The sequence below is a fragment of the Emericellopsis cladophorae genome (genome assembly GCF_022114955.1).
Source record: "Emericellopsis cladophorae strain MUM 19.33 chromosome Unknown NODE_3_length_1261782_cov_116_963312, whole genome shotgun sequence".
Lineage (NCBI taxonomy): Eukaryota > Fungi > Ascomycota > Sordariomycetes > Hypocreales > Bionectriaceae > Emericellopsis > Emericellopsis cladophorae.
In genome coordinates, this window is record NW_026250928.1 from 236,934 (window position 1) to 255,474 (window position 18,541).

Here is an 18,541-nt window from a genome sequence, read left to right on the forward strand (position 1 = left end):
CAAGGTTGTGCAGTCTCATCTCTAGGCGGTGTCATCGATTTGTGTGTGTACTTGTCAAAAATAGAACATTTCCACATCTTTCAAGCGCGTTCGTTCCGTGCCTCATCGTGCACAGTTCGACCCGGATACTGCAAGTGACGCAACCTCATCAAGATGTTCGCGTGCTCAGGTGCTAGGTATGTTACAACATGGCTCCACGAGGGCGCAGAGCAAGCCGTTTTCTATACTGGCATGAAGCACGCACAACCAATCACCATAGACAATCTCATATGGAAATTGTATCCGGCTGCACCAAAGCGTTTGCATGTCTGTCTCCTTTTGAGGAGCTTGTAGGGTAAGTTGAACTCACCTAAACAGCGGCACATATATACCAGGTAATTAACTATCCCACCTGACCTTATTAGAAATCATGCTACATGTACGCAGCCCCGCGTGCTTGCTTCAAAGGGTTTCTTTACAAAGACCAAACCGACTGAATGGCTTTTCTACGGTTATGAGAGATATCACCGGACTTCACCAGACACGGTTGCATTATCGGATCTTGCTCATCACATCAGCGTCTTGTGTTTAAACCATTGAAGCAAGTACGGCGCCGTAGTACAACCATGGACTTTAGAGCTCTGTCGAAGATTGAGGTGATTCTGGAGTGCTTAAGTACAGAATGGATTTTAATTGTGCCAGCTGCACGCTCACCTGACGGGCTCCATCACCCGTCGTACGCTTCACGACATATGGAAAGCCAAGCACAAGTCGCAACAAATGACGCTCGAGGATCCTCTGGTCGTCATGGCAGAAGGCAAGCATGACTACAAACTCGAGACATACTGTGCCTGTGGCACATGCCGCCCAGGAGAGAAAACGCTGACGAGCATAGTTTCTTCCCCCTCTTCAGCTCGTACATCTACGGACTCCCCACGGACGTTCCCTCCATCCGGCAGGCCACCGCCTCTGTTCTTCAGGGGTTCCTCGAAGATGGTGTAGTCGCAGAAAAGTATCGTGGCAGGGTCGTGGGCTTGGACTTCTGCGGGGATCTCTCAGCACGCCCGAACGGACAGATCTCCGTCTTCACCCCCATCTTCCAGAGAGTAAGCTTACCGATAACGGTGCACTTTGGTGAGTACGCCGCGAGTGGTTCACCCGAGGAGCTCGAGACTCTGCTCTCATGGTACCCGAGAAGGCTAGGCCATGCGATTTGCCTGGATGAGCAGAGGAAGGTGATCAAGGAGAGGGGCTTATGTCTCGAGCTCCTCTTGAGCTGCAATGTGCAGGCCGGTATGACCCAGGGGGGATTTGCGAACCATCATTTTGGAGAGTGGTTGGCTTGTGACCGTGTGAAGGTTTCACTCGGGGTGAGTCGAGGGTCTCTTGGGGGGTCCTCGAGGTTGGACGATGATGCTAACAGCTGCAGACTGACGATGTTGGAGTTTTCGGGAGTGGACTCTCTAACGAGTACCGACTAGCCTCAGAGCATTTCGGGCTCGATCAGAAGCAAATCTGCACATTAGCCAGGCAAGGTATTGAGGCGATATTCGGCGGCGAGGAAGAAAAGGAGAGACTGCGACAAGTCATGTGGATATAATTTTTTCGTTATTCGACATTAGGAATGGTATCAAGGAAAACTAGACTAGAACCCACATCGAGGGGAGAATGTTGACGCGATGTCTGTAGCGACCCGACACAATTCAAGGAGATACGCGGAATCGGTGACTCCGGTTCAAACGCCGGCCCATCTATCATGTAAATCATCACTGCACTTGTCCGTGGGGTAGCGCATCTAGGTCAATGGCAAGCACGTCGTTCCTCTGGTTCTCGCTGGAGCGCACCAGGTTGGAGAAGTACTTGGAGGCCCGCTCGCTTTCGCCCTTGACCTTGATTGTCTCCTCACGGCGGTCGCCGAGCTCCTTCACGCTCTGTTCTAGGCCGACGCGGAGATTGTCGGCAGGAACCCGGAGCACGCGGCGCACGGCCGTAGCAATGCGTGTGGAGTTGCTGTGGACGTAGTCAAGCTCAGCAAGCTGGGCTGAGATTTTGTTGGCGAGACGAGGCGGCAGGGAGTTGGGAATCTGTTGTACAACATAGGCGGAGGCGGCAAACACTGTGGCCTGTTAGTATAACACTTCGCTTAGCAATCTGGCATGAACTCACCTGCAACGAGGAGACCTGGTATCACAAGGGTCCTCAAGTTGCCGCTGCCCACCAAGCGTGTGGCCATGAGCGCCTGGTCCACCCAAGAGCTCATGCCAATCATGCGAGGGACCACGGCACCGGCGACCGTAAGCGCCATCCCAGTACCGGCAAACTTCTCCTGTTGCTGCAAGAGCGTTGTCCAATCCACAAAGTCCCAGAGCTCTGTTGGGATATCCACCTGACGAGCTAAGGCGTCTTTCTTTCGCTGAAACATGACGTCGGGCAGGAACTTGAGGTTCTTGAACTCATCGCCGACGTGCAGTATTCCAAGTTGTTTCGTGGCGTTGACACCCTGTACTGACTTGGCCCTGGCAAAGTCCTCGCACTTGGCGACTGTTTGAGTAATATGAGAAAGCATGGCCGACTTTAAATCCTCCGCATACTGGAATGCGCCAAAGAGGCCAGGATAAGGCAAGTCGTAGCTGTAGTTGCCGGCGTACTCGATGGCGGACGTCAGTTCAGATCGCGTGTTGTCGTAAACCTCCTTGCAGGTGTCCTCGATGTTGTGATCAATCTGGTCGCTAACCTCATTTCGGGCTTTCCTGCTAGAATCCAGCTGGGGCTCAATTTCCCTCAGTTCGCGCCGCACACGATCGAGTTCAGATTGAGCAACACCGTGATTGACGGACGCCAGCGTTTGGACGTCGTTCAAGATGTTCAGCAGATATGTCCGCGCAGGAGCGAGCTTGGAACGAGCGCGCTTTTCCAGAACGAATCTCCGCAACGACTGTTCAGCCGCCTCGAAATCGCGTACCTTGTCCGCAGCGTCGGCCTTGCCTTTGCCCTTGTCACCGTCATCAGGATCATCGTCCCCGCCGCCTCCACTTTCACTCGGTCCACCAACTGGCACTGCATTGCTCGACACAAAGTGCACGAGCTCGTCTGACTCCTTGTGTGTGCGTGGGCTCAACCCCGAGACCTGGTCGAGCACCAGCTTCTTGCAGCGCTCCTTGTCACGAATCGTGTCATATCCGTTGACGACAATGAAGATGTATGCCTTTTCCGCAGCAGCCGCCCAGATGAATTCCTTGGCTGATTGTGTAAAGTGATTTGCCGCAGAAACGACGAAAACAACCACATCGATTTCCTCTTGTCGCGCGAAGATAGCTGTCGTTTTCGTCGTGTCCGAGTTGAGGCCAGGAGCGTCGATGAGCGCGATGTCGACCACCCCGTTGTTGAGGAGTGATTCATCAATCGTTCGAGAGTCCTTCACGTATACTTTGCACTGGGTGTATTTGTCGTTGTCCACCACAATCTTCTCCAATTCTTGCAGCGTATAGACGTCATATGTCGACTCGTCAATCCGGTCATAGACGCTTCCCTTGTGCACGGCATGTACTTCCTCGACGTTCGAGTTTTCACGAGCGTCCAACACCTCGCAAAATATTGACGTGCATGGTTGTTGGTCTTCCGGGAGAACCTTGCGGCGCAGCAGAGCATTGCAAAAGGTCGATTTTCCAGCATTCAAGTCTCCGGTGATGAGGACTTTGCTGGCAGTATCGGAGATACGATCTCGCAGCGAGATGAGATGCTTGATACTGGTACTGATCTTGCCATCCAACAAGGCTGCGATCGAGTTCTTCTCCAGAGAGTGAACAAGCTCTACCTGGCTCAGCGCGCCAAGCTTCAGGTCAAGCTTCAGGATGGAGAACTCTTGCGCGATCTGAGGTGTAACGAGGCGAGGTGGCTCGGGGACCCGGTTCTCGGCGGCTCGACTCGACTCGGCGTCATGCGCTTCCAAAGAGGTCATCGCTCGTCGCAACTGAGGTGGTGGTGTCTCGGTGCCGTTGTTGTCGACATCGCCCATGGTGGAATACGCGTGACCCAGCCCTGGTCGCGACTGTGGTCTTTCTGCAGAAGATACATCAGCACGCTGCACCGAAGGATAGTGAGCTGGCCATGACTCGTTCATCTCTCTGAGCCCCTTGAGAAGTTCGAGAGCCTTTCCGATCGAGCGGCTGAGAGACGCCATTTGCTGGTTGTACCACATTTGGTGAATAGCCCCTGATTGCGGTTGACCGTGCGGATGGCTGCCAACTGCGGACGACATGCTAGGATGATCAGCATCCGCAATGCTGCCCCCGTATCCCGAATCATTCTCATTGTTCAACATGTTTTGGACATGCGCGATGTGTCGCGATGTCAAACCGTTGCCGACCGTCATGGATTTGACGTTTCTAGGCCCGTCCGCTGGCAAGTTGTTGCTGTCGGATTTGTCATCTGATTCTCTGGGCTCCGATGACATCGGAGCCTTTCCCTTCCCTGAGAAGTAGTCCTCGCTCATTGTGAAGCGCGCGTTTTGGTCATGGTCGAGGATCGGTCGGAGGGACAAAAGTTGGTCGCAGTGAGGATGGGAGCACGATCACGATGGCACGATTAACGAGAGAATGGAGGCAAATTGACGTCGACACTGCAAGCGCATCGGCCCCATAAATTGGCCCTAGGCAGGCAGCGCGATTGGTCCAAGTTCCAACAAGCTGGAATCATGACAACCACGATGGAGCGGCAGAAGCTCGGAAAACGTGCTATTCTCCGTTATCTTATCGGTTCCATGAACCACGGTCGCCAAGGGTGAGGCCCAGCGACAATTACGTAGGTGGTGAACGGTACGTCGTGATCTTGGGACAGCCAGGCATCAGCTGAACTTTGCGCTTTTAATGCCCACGGTCTCTCCTCTCTTCTGATTCCGCATTTGCAATTGTTGCCATATTATCAACGCACCCAGAGGTTTCCATCAGCCGCCAACATGAATGTCAGGATCCCGGCTTCATTCTCCCTCGCGCCTGTTGCTGATCATGTACAGATCCTCGAATGGGCCTTTGGGAAACGCATGACTCCTGCGGAGCGTCTGCGCAAGAACCAACGTATGCTCGACAAGGCGATTCGTGAACTCGACCAAACGCGTGTCAAGCTCGAAAAGCAAGAGAAGACACTTATTCAGCAGATCAAGACGAGCGCCAAGAATGGGCAAATGGGCGCTTGCAAGATCCAAGCCAAGGACCTGGTGCGCACGAGGAGGTACATCGAGAAGTTCTATGGCATGAGAAGCCAGCTGCAGAAGATCTCCTTGCGTCTACAGGTAATCATGACACGTCGCAGGCAGGGTAGCAAGCGCAGACGGAAGCTAACCAGACTAGACGTACCGCACGAACGAGCAGATGATGCAGGCAATGAAGGGAGCCACCATGGCTCTAGGCAGCATGAACAAGCAAATGAACCTTCCGCAACTGCAACGGATAGCCATGGAGTTCGAGCGCGAGAACGATATGATGGACCAAAGGCAGGAGATGATGGACGATGTCATGGACGATGCTATGGATGTCGGTGTTGAAGAAGAAGGAGATGAGGTGGTCGAGCAGGTTCTCGAAGAGATTGGCGTGGACTTCAACCAACAGGTGAGCGAACACATTCACGACCAGACGAAGGAGACTGACACACATGACAGCTCGGCGAAACGCCTACTGCCTTGGGAAATGAAGCCCAGACCGAGGGCCGGATTGCGCAAGCAGTTGGCGGCGGGGGAGGTGGCGGTTCCCATGGGGGCGATCCCGTGGATGATGACCTTCAAGCGCGTCTCGACAGCCTCAGAAAGGGGTAGATCGGTTGGGCGTCTGTAGAGCAGCCTTGTTTTTGAGCACGCGCGCAGCTGGCTGAACCAAGAGATATCTTTTGGCGTTTGGTGCTGGCCACATCGCATTCCGGAGTATAGGGGTCGCGCAACAATCGCGTTGGACTATCATTTTGAGACGTGTTTCTTATGTGCCGTTGGCCTTGCGCGCTGTGTCACTTTTACGTGCGCCACGTCAATTCAGATTCGTCTTTCTCTCCCTTTTCAATCGTGGTGACTCTGCCCTAGTCCCTCTCCTCACTCGCCGTCGCCGTACATCTGTCTAGCCTGTCCCAGCCTCTTCGAAAGATAGCTCTAAAAAACGAAGCATGGCTTTCTGTGGAGTCTCCCCACGACTGGCCCTCGAGTAGTCAAACCCCATTGAGAGGAAACAACGTAGTCCATGACATTGTTAGGGAGTGCTTGTCTACTGATCCATGCCGGTCTCGTCATTGGATAGCAGTCGAACCACGATACGTACAAGCACAGCGACCCCCTAACATGGACTTTTGCATAGACTCGTGTGCGGATTCTCGTCTTTTCGATTCTCCTGAGAAATATGCGAGTCTTGAACGACGACATTGGTCGGTCATCCAGCCGAGCGAATGAATTTTGTGGAGGAGGAATTGAGTAGAAGAGTCGCAAAGGCGAATCTGTGAATGGACATGTGTCACGCGAGATCAAGAGCGATATACCTAATACACTTGATCTTGCTGCAATCACCAAACATTCATGTTGCCAACGTCGACGGGCCACAGTGGAGGTGGGGCAGAACAGCTGTAGCCTGTAAGCTCTAGCCAGGTACGACCTATCAGGGTTGAGCGCCACCGTCCGCCACCCACTTGACCTTGTCCAGGCGGCCAGGCCTCAGGGACTCGAGTCCTCACCTGCATGTCCCTCCATGTCCTCCAGTCTCCCACAGCTCGACTCCGAGATAGTTGCATCGATATACACAATACACACATTGTCCCTACCAGGTATGTAAGCCAAATCCGGCGGATACTTCCTTTTCCCAAGCCAAATATGGTCATTCAACTGTTGTCCCACATGCATCACCCGCTAGATTTCCCATCAACGCCGGCATCCTACGTCACGGAGGCGCTTCACCATCACTGCCTGTTTGAGCGGGAGGCTTACCCTCCACGTCGTCCCCTGAACGCTTGGCCGGGTCTCCTTTGGACTTCATCTAGCTCGAGAGGCCCTGATTCTGCGCAAGCTTTTGAGCGAACCTTTGTCCACGGCAGCCCTCGCGCTCCAGTCCCCTCCTCGTAGTCCTGGACTGAGGTGCCCTGTCGCTCTTCCTCGATTTACCCCACAGTGCCGCTTCGTTCGACCGCAACCTGACTGACACTCCCCTCAAATCAGGTATACAGGAATGAACACCATCTCCTCGGTCATTTAGGGAACTTCAAGAACGACATCGGTCCGTTTTCTCGCATACCTACCAGAAGCGATTCCACGTCCTCGACCAGCGGGCCGTCCCTACCGACAGAACACCATCTCGTCGGCGCTACTACAACACCTCTACGCTCCCCTCGACAATCAACAAGCTGGCAGGCAGTAAACGTCGCAGCCTCTCCTCACAGGGAGGAAGCCTGCTGAATAGGATGTTCGGCGGCAACAGTCACTCTAGCGACAAGACCAACAACCCTGCGCAAACCAGCGGTGCCGACTCGGATTCTACGTCATCAGACTCCAAGAAATCCTCATCGCCAGACGCCAGCCCGCTCGACGCTCCCGAGAAGACCACGGATCAGATATCTGGCGAGAAGCGCTCCGGGAATGGCAGCCCTCCCGGGCGCAGCGACAATGGCAGCTCCGGTGATAAGAAACGCAGGAGTAGCGGCGTCAGCAGCAAGGCCAGTAGCCTGCTTGCATCCGCCAAAAACTCCCTGAGCTTTTCTCAAAGCCGGAACAATGTCGATCTGAGCGCGCAATCGCCCATCCAAAAGCTTGGGAAGCAAGACCCTGCTCTTGCTGTTCCACAAGGCTCGCACAACAACTCGGCGGGTGAGTCTGTACCCGGGCCGAGATCGACTTTCCGCGTAGGCGTGTGGGAAGACAAGAATAAGAAGTGCCGCCGGACGATGGAGGATACCCATGCCTTTCTCTACAATTTCCTGTCCACTCCGGCCACCGTCGCAGATGTGCCGACAACCGAACAGCCCGAAGAGGCTTCTACGGACGACATGGCCGAGTCCGACAATGGCTACTTTGCAATATTTGACGGCCACGCAGGCACGTTTGCCGCCGATTGGTGTGGGAAAAAGCTGCATCTTCTCCTCGAAGACATTGTCAGAAAGTATCCCTACATGCCAATGCCCGAGCTGCTGGACCAAACCTTCACTGCTGTCGATGCGCAGCTGGAAAAGCTGCCCGTGAAGAACAGTGGATGTACCGCTGCGATTGCTGTCTTGCGCTGGGAGGACCGCGTCCCCAACGAACGCTCCGCTACTGGGTCTCAGCATATTGCGCCTGCTGTCGCCGCCGTCTCCAAGAAGAGCGACGAGGAAAGGCAGTCAGAGATGGAAAAGGAAACTTCAGAGGTCAGCTTGGCGCCTCCGACCGAGGCGGCCCATGCACGGCTAAAACCGTCAGCTACGCGCCAGCGCGTGCTATACACAGCCAATGTGGGCGACGCTCGCATCGTCCTCTGTCGTGGTGGCAAGGCGTTACGCCTGTCTTATGACCACAAGGGCAGTGACGAGAATGAGGGTCGGAGAATCGCCAACGCCGGTGGCATGATTTTGAACAACCGAGTCAACGGTGTCTTGGCCGTAACGCGCGCCCTCGGCGACGCCTATATGAAGGACCTTGTCACGGGCCACCCATACACGACTGAGACTGTGATTCAGCCTGAGCATGATGAATTCATAATCATTGCGTGCGATGGAGTAAGTACATGATTGTAGAACGTCCCTCACATGGCTGACCACTCCTGCAGGTATGGGACGTATGCAGCGATCAGGAAGCGGTCGACTTCATCCGTAACGTCCAGGACCCGATCACAGCCTCGAAGATGCTCGTAGACCACGCGCTGGGTCGTTTCAGCACTGATAACTTATCCTGCATGGTAGTACGGCTCGAGAAGGACGCCACGATGCAAAGCCTTCGCGAGAAGGGTACCGGCGTCGAGAACGAGAAAGGGGCTGCCAAGATTAGCGAAGCTGACAAGCTGGTCGGCGAAACGAAGCAAAAGATCGAGGATGGGACCAATCCAGCTATTGGGGTATCGGCTAGCAACAGTGGCCGTGGCCACGATTCAGTGCGTCCCGAGGACTGCTCAGATGGCTTCGTGCCGACAACATTGGATGATTCTGTGGCAGAGGAAGAGCCTCTGGCTGTTGGCGAGTCGGACAGTCCCGAAGCAACGCCGGGATTGGAGAAGGGGACGGCTATCACGGGCATGGCGGAGGAGAAAGGCCCAGATATACAGGGCGATCCAAAGTAGTCGACCGCCTAGGTGACGGCTGACCGCTCTGGGTGTCACGTTGTCTGAATTATGGAACGAATGGATCGACCATAGCTGCTCCTGCGAACATGACGATAGCATCAAGCACTGCCTCAAGTTAGTTATCTTAGGAAGCTGCGCGTTGTGTGCACGGTTATATTGCTGCTTAATTATTCTTTTACCTACCGTTTCTCTCTTCAGCGCCTGAAGGTGGCCGTGAGGACATGCACAATTAATTGTCTTGGTGTTATGCAGGTGGGACAGACGCACAAGTCTTGCACAGACCCCTGGATTTGTTTATTACGCCAGCACCGACTCGGAATGGCTTGGCCTCCTCTTTGTGGGCGATTGGAATTGGATGCGGGTGCATGTGGGACGAACCTCCTGAGCCGGACTGGAACAAGCTCCAACGACCCTGGGGACCAGCAGCAATGCTCTCTTTTCCCAAGCTGTCTGCCTGTCTGTGTTTCCTACCCTCACGCCGAAACGCGACAGTTGGTGGCTCAACCCTCTTAATACTCTGACAAGGCGCTCTTCTTGACGCTGGCGGATAAATCACATTCAGTTGTGCCCGCTGGCGAGCCCGTTCTTTTCTCGACGCTCTCTCCGCTGCAGACTCCCTGCATTGCTTGTTCCTTTTTATTTATTTTTCTCGTGGTTGGGTTGGGTATCCCTGCCGCCAGGCCAGTCAGTGTAGATCCGCAAGAGGAGAACACTCTGGGAACTCGACTACTAGCATCGCGTTCGTTGTCTTGTCTCAGTCTTGCTCAGACTTTCCTCTTCCTCACTTGACAAATTCAATCTTCGACTATCCATCGACACCGCTTCGACCTCGAACATCGACGGCAAGGCCGCCGTGAGTGTGCAGCGCTGCTCATGTCCCCTGACTGAGCTTCTTGACTCGCGCGCCCGCCACTAATATAACGACGAAACGGCCGACGGAGATATAGAGCTGGTAATATCACAACACCGTCAGACGCGTATATACGCAGGAACAAAAGAAGAAAATGTCGTTGAACGGGTTGGATGACCCGCAAGTAGCGACAGCCTTCGCAGCTGCTGCTGCCGAAGCGGGAGGATGGTATGTCGCTCAAAGCCACGATCGCGAAGCAACGGAGCTGACGACGGCATAGGTTTCTTCTCAAGTACGCCAGTCGCGACGAAGTCGAGATCCTCAGCCACGGCACCGGTGGCATTGGCGAGATGCGCAACGCCATCGCCGAGTATGAGGACTCGAGTCCCTTGTATGGGTACTTGAAGTATCGCAGGAGGAACGTCTTGATCAAATATCTTCCAGAGGATTGTTCAAGACTCATACAAGGTCGGTTACCACAAGTCCGACGATTGCCCTGCGCTGTGTGGCTCACTCCATTGTAGCGCGTGTTGCCGTTCACTTCAACGCGGTTTGCGAGAGATTTGCACCCTACGATTCACAGTTCGACATTACAGCAGCAGACGAGCTACGCGATACGAAGCTTTCAGCAGCCTGCTCCCTGCACGCCGCATCGGGCTCCAACTCCAGTTCCGGCTCTCTAAGGAAAAAGCATCTGATGGAAATTGTCGAGGAAGACGAGGAGGAACTACAGCCGCCATCAGCCAAGCGCCAGTCACTCGTCAAGGACAAGGGCGACAATGAGAAGCACAAGCCCGAAGAACCGCCAGTCACCTTGAACTCAGACCTCGCCGATACACAATTTTCAGCCGAAGCAACCTCAGAAGTGCCCAACTTCGTGGGCACAACCGATGAACCCTCAGCTGACCCTGAGCCTAGTCGTCGCATGTCATCACAATCAGGTCGAACCGACGTCTACACTTCTTACTCGGCCTACTCCTCGTACAGCACCAAGCCCAAAGTGAAGCTTGGCCCCCGTCCTTCCCTCGAAACCAGTACGCGACCCCAGACCGCAGGCAACTTCAGGCCAGTATCGTCAATACCAGCCGGCTTCAAGTTATTCGGCAAGGGCTCAACCAGTTCAAAGAAGTCTGGGAGAAAAGATTCGGTTGAGAGTGCCAACGACAGTCTGATCGAGTCACCACTGAGTGAGGCTACGGACACATCTGTCACCACACTCCCCATCCCTGAGGAGCCATCGGCAATGAAGACACCGACCGATAACGCGAGACCTGCCACAAGCTCTGGTGCTAGTTTCAAGAGCAGCATGACAAGTTCCAGCAAGCCGGCGATGACGCCTGAGAAGGCGAGGCTGAAGAAAGCAATGCAAATGCGCGAAAGGAAGAGGAAGGCCGCTGGAAAAGCGTCCGAAGTGCCTGATGTGCCTGAGGTGCCAGTGATAACTACTACAGAGGTCACACATGGACAACCGAGTGAACAGACGAGCGAGCTGGAACAAGGCCCGATACCAATGGCCAAGGCGGATTCTGGGGTCGCAATCGACGTGTCTCCTGCGTCCACCAAGGATTCGATGTTGACGCAAGATTCTTCGAGGCCTGCCAGCCCCGCAGAGACTCAGCAATCCACGAAAGCTTCGTCGATAGACGAGTCCGGCGAATCCGAGGGCGCGAAAGCGCTCGAAGCTGAATCCCTCTCAGCCACTTCCACACCAATCACGGACAGGACTGTCCAAGAGGACGAGGGATCGCACGGGGAGGAAGCGCATGTAAACGGGAACGGAGCCGCGAGCTCACCTGCAGAAGCCAGATCGGCAACCTCGGAAGATACTGCGACTCAGCTCAATGATTCGACAGCGCAGACTGTAGCTACATCTGTTGACGATCAAGAATGCTGCAGCGAGAGCGTGGTCGCCGCATCGGCCAACGATGTGGACGGCAGCATTCCATCGCACGAGACCACGGGGGCCTCAACATCTACACTCACCCAGGCAGCACACACCGACGACATGCTCGCTCACGGGCATGAGAAGGCTACAGTAGAAGATAGGGATCACAGGATTCAGCAAGATATAGCTGGCAAGGTGCCGGCAGCTATTGAGACCCCTGGAACGGACGATGATGCCAAGCTGAACGACCAGGTCAGCGACACCGAAACGATCTCACCCCCTCTGCAACCATCTCGCCGCCGTCCAGTCGAACCTATTCGCACAGACCTTGCCCAGCACAGTCGACCTACATCGCAGGCCTTCTCCGTCGAGGATGATGAAAGTCTGCTAGATGAGATCCACAGCGCCACCGTCGAAGAGGCCAAGCCCATGTTCGTCGCCAAGACTCCTGTCACTCCCGTCTTCCCCGGCAAGCTCACTTTCAATGGCGGAGCCGCCGCGCCTGCGTCGGCCACAGCGCCGAGTTTCACCGGCAAACCAACAATGGTGCGAACAGTATCCAACCCGGTTCGAGGCAACCTTGTCGCGCCTCCTTCAGATGTGAGCCAGTCCTCCATGCGCTCACTTAGTCACGGCGCAGCCTACTTACATCAAATTACCCAGCAGCGCAACGGCGACAACTTGTCAAAGAAGGGAGGCAACTTGGGCTCGAGTATTTCGCAGAGAATCAAGGCTCTCGAGCTCTTGTCTGTCCACGAGGGCACAGCAGCAGCGCCGGGATCGAGACCGTCATCCACCTTCTTTCAAGTGAACAAAGATCGTGTACCGTCGAGATCACCCTCTGTAGTGGACAGGACAAATTCGCTCAGGGACGTAAGGCCTTCAACGGCACAATCACGCGACAATTCCCCAGACTTGCGGTTCCATCGCGAACGATCGGGGTCAATTTCCAGCCGACTGTCCAAGTTTGAACCCACAGGCTCCCCGGGCAACCAACCTCGCGGGCGGCCAGAGACAGTCTCCGTGACAGCTAAAATCGTCAGGGACTCTCCTTCACAGTCACAGACCCCCGAGGGACACCTCGACCTGAAGCAATCGCCTTTGCTTGTCGATCACCAGCGAGCGCCGGACACGCCAGATGTGACCGTCGAGCCCCCTGCGCCTGAGCCAAGCCCAGAGCGCCAGGCAGCTGATATGCCGGATCCGCGCCGCTCGTCGTTCAGCATCATGCGGGACTTTATCAAGGATGGTCGCAAGAACCTCACGTCGCCATCCACCGACAACGTTTCCTCCGCCAATGGCGCGGGTCCCCGGTCTCCCGGGCGTCCGGCTCTGTCTACTCAGCACAGCAGCTCTTCTTCGATTGCAAACCGACTTTCCATCTCTTCACGACGATCCCTAAGTAAAGACCGCGACGGCATGTCGTCTATCCTTAGTGACGATGAGTCTGTAACCAGTGAGAAGAAGGCTTCTCGGGCTAGCCGCATCATGCGCCGTCTGTCCTCCCTGTCTGGGACGAGCAAGAACAAGGCCAGCTCGCCAATGGGGACACCCATGACTGTCACGGAGGAGAAGTTCCCCTCTGCAACCGCCAGTGACGAGGGCCCCGGCATCGCTTCCTACATGGGCGATGTCAACGTCCAGTTCCCCGACACACTTTTGTGGAAGCGCCGCAACATGTACCTCGACACGCAGGGCTACGTCGTCCTCTCCACAGCGCCGCAGCAAAGCCAACGTCCCACGACTGCCGGGGCAGGCGTCAAACGCTACCACCTAGGTGAATTCCGCACACCGTACGCCCCAGATGTCGAGGTGCAAGAGCTGCCCAATAGCGTTGTGCTGGATCTTGTCGAGGGCAGCAGCGTACAGGTCGCCTGCGAGGACCGCGCTGGTCAGATGAACGTGCTGCAGAGTAAGTTGACAAACCCTTGGTCTCAGCCGCTGAAGAGTGCGTGCTAACAGAAATCCAGTCTTGCAAGATGCCCATGCCGCATACGCTGGTCAATAATCGTCGACTGTCCTCCACTGAGAGCTGACGTTCTCACTTGTCTCTTACCCCCTTTCCCCATTTTCTGTCCTCTTCTTTAAATGATACCACTCACCAGCAAAAGTCGATCCCTCCTCTCTCTCATATTATACTATCTAACTCGAGGCATAACGCACGCATTTGCTTGCTGCACATCACACATTCATCTTTAGCTTTCTCTAGTTCGGATCAAACCATTTTGTGTACAACCCGCGCCCACTGGCCGCCACAAGTCCATGGCTGTCGAAGGACGTGTTCGTCCGTCTGTTCCCTTCCTGCGTCATTTCTCTATTCTGTTGTTCTTCTCTTCAAGCATTTCTCTGGCGTCGCAAAAGAGACGCCCTCTGCACATTGATACAATAAGTTCTTCTCACATCACACTTGGAGGACAAACGGAGGACAAACGAGTCAGGATCAAGATACATAGCAGGCAGTACAAAAGACTCGATTGCTTTTGTAGAACCATCAGTCGTTCATGTGACCAAGTGCTCTCTGTCTATGGAACACCACGAGGTGGTGTACACCCTTTTTCTCCCCCCTCTTTACTCATTTGCCGTGTTCTTTTGTGCAAGTCCTCTCGATGCTCCAGTTTAAATGCTCACATGATGTCCCAAGGATGCAATACACACGTACGCCACGCTCGCGTGAAATCTTTTCCCCCTTCCCACAACAACTGTCGGTCCGCCGGAATTGGGCTCTCTAGGTACTTGCTATTGCATACAAAGGTCATTCCCTAAGGGAAAGGTCCGTTGGAGCTTGGCCCATCCGCTCCATGATAAATATTAGTGTCTGTAGCAAGATAGTCCAGCAAGTCGAGTCCGCCTACGTTCACGCCTTCCGCCGTCATGGCAACACTGCTGTTCTCCATGTTTTGGAAAAAGGCCGGCCCCGTGGGCAGGTACCACATCTCATTTCCAGGATTGTTCCAGTCGTCAAACATATTTGCGTCCATACCGGTACCAGGCGCTGACAATTGAGGATTCGTGCTCGGATCCAGGACAGCAGTGGGCGTTGCAGGGCCAAGCGAAGCGCCACCGGGATAAGGGAATGCGCTGGCGGAAAGATCGAAAGGAGTAGCCGAAATGTTACCACCCTCCATCGTCGGACTGAGAAGTCGGCCTGCTTGGTTAGTGTGAACACTCGTGGCGACGGAAAGCCAAAAACTTACGGTTGCCATTGAGCTCATCCCGCAATGTCTGGGCATGGTTGCCAACCCAGTCGGACTCGGCCCCATTCGGTGCCGAAGCCGACGCAGTGCCATTGTTATCTGGCACAGGGCTTTGTCCCTTGCCTGAAGCCTGCTGCATCGTTGGAGCTTGTATGAAGCGGTTGCGCAGTCTACTAGTCAAGGTTTCGAGCAAGTCTGCGAATCGAATACCAAGATGAACGTCGTCTACCACACAATTGCGCAAAGCTTCTGTCGCTCTGTCCATGAGGTCGATGCTCATCTTCACATCCGAGCGTGGCGCGCCCAGTGCGAACGTCTTTAGAAGAAACATTGCACCACTGATAATGCGGAAGTAGGTCCTCACAGGCGCATGCTTCAAATAGCCACCTGGTAAAAGGCCATCGACCACAATGCCCAAGAGATTGCGGCAACCTTCGACTACCTCGCGCACATACTCCTGGTCGTGAGAGCTGAAACCGCCGAGTTGACCAAGGGGCAATTTCGAATAGTTCAAAATAGTCTGGGGCGAAAGCTGAACCCCCGAATTGGCCAGGCCTCCCGTTCCGTTCTGGTTGCCTGCATTGCTAGTGCAGCGTTCGACAACGGCTTGGAGTGAAAGTGAATTGATGTAGATGCGGACGTACTCGTACTCGATGGTGAGGATGTATTTCAAGTATGGCGGCAGGCGGAATCTCTCAAACTCTCTGAACCAGTCCTGCAGGAGGGGTGTGAATTCTCTCAAAAGATCCAGGTACTGTCCAGTCCGGATGATCTCCGCAGTGTGCGCTCGTGACCGAAACATTTTCTCGTTGCCAAGGTGCATGGCATTGGTGATGGCTGCCCAACAGTGGATGATCTGGTCATCAAGTTCGAGGTCGGGTACATAAATGAAGGCGTTGGAGAAGCTTGATGAGAGAGCTGTACCCGGTGTGTTCTCATCGTTGGGCATGGGGCGCTTTCTGGTCACCGCCGGATCTGCCCTTCGAAAGTGTTCTGGGGCCATGCTTGTCCACCCTAAGCGACCAGCAAGTTGACTGGTGTATATGAGCAGGAGCCGCTTGATACGGTTTGCTCTTTGCCTGTAGATTTCGTCGCGGTATTCAGGCCTTGTGATGGCCTCGTCCTTGAGCAGCTCGTCAATGTCGTCGAATACACCCATTTCGTAGCCGAGGCCCATCGCCGTGCTCAAGAGCATCCAGCACATACGATCACTTCTCCACGCTGGTTCTAGCCAGCTTTCAAGACGTTTTCCACCAATGCCGACGCCAGAGTTCTTAATGTCGTCCCCTCCAGGCCCGACTTGCCCGTTGAAGTCAGGTAACATGAGTTCGTCCGTGGCATCTGGTGGTGGGAAATGCAGGGCGCGCGGGTGCCACTCGGTCAGAATCAGCAGAGACTCGATTGTCCCCAGCGTACGTAGGCTTCCTTTCCGCATGCCCCTCCAGGGCGCGGTGCTGCTGCTGTGAGTCTCGTCGGAGACAACAGGTGCGGAGGTGGAACCGCAGAACCCACCACCGAACGCCTCCTGACCCCAAAGGCATCTCTCTACCATCCCACGCAGGTACGTCCACAATTGCTCGTGGATTGCATGTGATCGGCAGTGGCCGCCAGTGCCCGGCATTTTTCGATAACGTGATGCAATCGTCAGGAGAGTGACAGCGAGAATTGGTTCCTCCGTCAATAAGGTAAGATGCGATGCGGGATTGCTGAATGTTGGAGGTGATATAGGTGTCATTGGCGATAAAAACTTGTAGTAGCTAGACGACATGTTAGTTGCCACGGGGTTCTTCGCCCGGGGATCTGTCTAACTTACTAGTCAATGTACTCAATCGCCTCGTGCGGCGTGAACCAACCAGCCCGTACAAATCGAAACCTTGACCATGCCTTGATCGCTTCTGCATAGCCGGGCTGGGCACTCAAATCGCCTTTCCCGAGCCCGGGATCAATAGCTTGCTTCTCGACCCTAACCTGAGGAGCACTGTTTCTCTGACGCTTGCGCTCCGGCTGCTCAGTACCACGGTGGGACTGGTAGATTGATGCGGTGGGCAGTCGACTCTCCTCACGCTGGGGCCGTGGCGCATTCAGCGGGCTATGCTTCATGTCAGCAAGCTGACGCACGGCGCTCTCCTCGCTCTCAACCAACCTGTCCGTGTCTGTCGCAGCCTTGTAGAGTAGATCAAGGGCATCATGAAGACCGTACACACCAGGTCGCATCACAGTTTGTGCGTCCGGATTCTGCACCTGCTGGGTCTCATCGGCATCCACCGCGAAATCATTGCTGTCGGTGCGCCCCACCGGGTTGCCTTGATCAGAGACGCTTCCATCAGGTCGGCGCAATGGTTGACTTCTACCGTGCGAACCTCCTGGTGTCAGAGGTGCCTCGCTGTACAGGCGGCGATCGACGACCGGCGGTGTGTTCTCGTTTGTGTACACCCTCTTTCTCCCATTGCGGATTGTGTAGTCGTCTGCATCGCTACCCTCGCCATCGTCGCCTTTCCTCTTCCTCCTCGTAGCACTAAAATAGCATTCTTTGCTTTCCCTCCTGCAGCGCACACAGGGCGGGTCGTGGGGATTGTCGACGCTGCCGAGGTCGCAGCGCACCTTACGACGGCGACATGGGATGCAAGCCTGGTAGACGCGCTTATGCTGGGATGTGCCACCTGTCTGGGTCCCTCCAGCCGGAGCAGGTGTTCCTTCGGCACCGTATTGGGACGACATTGTGGTTGGAAGCGCCCGTCCACTGGTGAATGGGCTGTTCTGTCGGTCGTTGCGTGGAAAGGTTTCGATCGGTTTGCGGCGGTTGGGCGAGGGAGGACTACTTGCGTGTGCCGAGCTCAAGCGGTTTTGGCTTGGGGGGCGCGGCGGGCTTGGGAATGCGGAAAGGCGGGGTTCATCGGTTTCTCATAGGGATACGTATCCGAAAAGATGCTGCTGGCTCGGACAGTCGCAATGACGAGGCAGAGGAGCGGCTCTGTCTGCCTATCTGTAAAAGAGCGTCGTCGGAATGGCTGGGAATCCAACAGGCTTCTGTTGGCCATGCAGAATTTCGTTCCGTCTTGCATCTTTTTCCCCTCTCTCTCCTTCCTCTCGCTGACCTCCAACCCTGATCGGGCAAGAACGTTTGGTGCCTCTCAGCCACCCCAAGATGCACGTCCCACCCATCAACAGCCAATCATGTATTTCCAGTTGGGAAGCTCCAGCCACCTCAATAGAACTGTACCTGAGGTACTGACTTGACCGTTTTGATGTATCTACATGGACTGCTACACCTCAGTACTAATACTTACATGCCTGTACGGATACGGCCATGGTCAGACAGCCCAAAAACAGTCACTTGACGAAGATACCACCTGCCTGTCAGGGC

At 54.9% G+C, this 18,541-nt stretch overlaps 6 protein-coding genes across 6 annotated transcripts; 4 read left to right on the plus strand and 2 right to left on the minus strand.

Annotated features, from left to right (window-relative positions):
- Positions 1-269: 269 nt before the first annotated feature.
- J7T54_007858 (adenosine deaminase) lies at positions 270-1,579 on the plus strand (the record flags this gene model as incomplete). The annotated part of the gene is made up of 3 exons (XM_051502429.1): positions 270-334; positions 875-1,349; positions 1,409-1,579. 3 exons carry the CDS (start codon positions 270-272, stop codon positions 1,577-1,579), a joined length of 711 nt encoding a protein of 236 aa, XP_051365621.1.
- A 166-nt stretch (positions 1,580-1,745) lies between these two features.
- Positions 1,746-4,471, minus strand: J7T54_007859 (Transmembrane GTPase-like protein; the record flags this gene model as incomplete). The annotated part of the gene is made up of 2 exons (XM_051502430.1): positions 1,746-2,095; positions 2,146-4,471. The coding sequence occupies 2 exons, from the start codon at positions 4,469-4,471 to the stop codon at positions 1,746-1,748; spliced, it is 2,676 nt and encodes an 891-aa protein (XP_051365622.1).
- A 462-nt stretch (positions 4,472-4,933) lies between these two features.
- J7T54_007860 (DOA4-independent degradation protein 4) lies at positions 4,934-5,785 on the plus strand (the record flags this gene model as incomplete). The annotated part of the gene is made up of 3 exons (XM_051502431.1): positions 4,934-5,266; positions 5,325-5,582; positions 5,633-5,785. 3 exons carry the CDS (start codon positions 4,934-4,936, stop codon positions 5,783-5,785), a joined length of 744 nt encoding a protein of 247 aa, XP_051365623.1.
- A 1,616-nt stretch (positions 5,786-7,401) lies between these two features.
- J7T54_007861 (Protein phosphatase 2C) lies at positions 7,402-9,245 on the plus strand (the record flags this gene model as incomplete). The annotated part of the gene is made up of 2 exons (XM_051502432.1): positions 7,402-8,688; positions 8,739-9,245. The coding sequence occupies 2 exons, from the start codon at positions 7,402-7,404 to the stop codon at positions 9,243-9,245; spliced, it is 1,794 nt and encodes a 597-aa protein (XP_051365624.1).
- Positions 9,246-10,252: 1,007 nt separating this feature from the next.
- Positions 10,253-13,991, plus strand: J7T54_007862 (uncharacterized protein; the record flags this gene model as incomplete). The annotated part of the gene is made up of 4 exons (XM_051502433.1): positions 10,253-10,326; positions 10,379-10,566; positions 10,623-13,895; positions 13,954-13,991. The coding sequence occupies 4 exons, from the start codon at positions 10,253-10,255 to the stop codon at positions 13,989-13,991; spliced, it is 3,573 nt and encodes a 1,190-aa protein (XP_051365625.1).
- A 751-nt stretch (positions 13,992-14,742) lies between these two features.
- Positions 14,743-17,895, minus strand: J7T54_007863 (Transcriptional activator-like protein; the record flags this gene model as incomplete). Its single annotated transcript, XM_051502434.1, has 4 exons — positions 14,743-15,128; positions 15,178-16,702; positions 17,041-17,480; positions 17,538-17,895. 4 exons carry the CDS (start codon positions 17,893-17,895, stop codon positions 14,743-14,745), a joined length of 2,709 nt encoding a protein of 902 aa, XP_051365626.1.
- Positions 17,896-18,541: the final 646 nt, after the last annotated feature.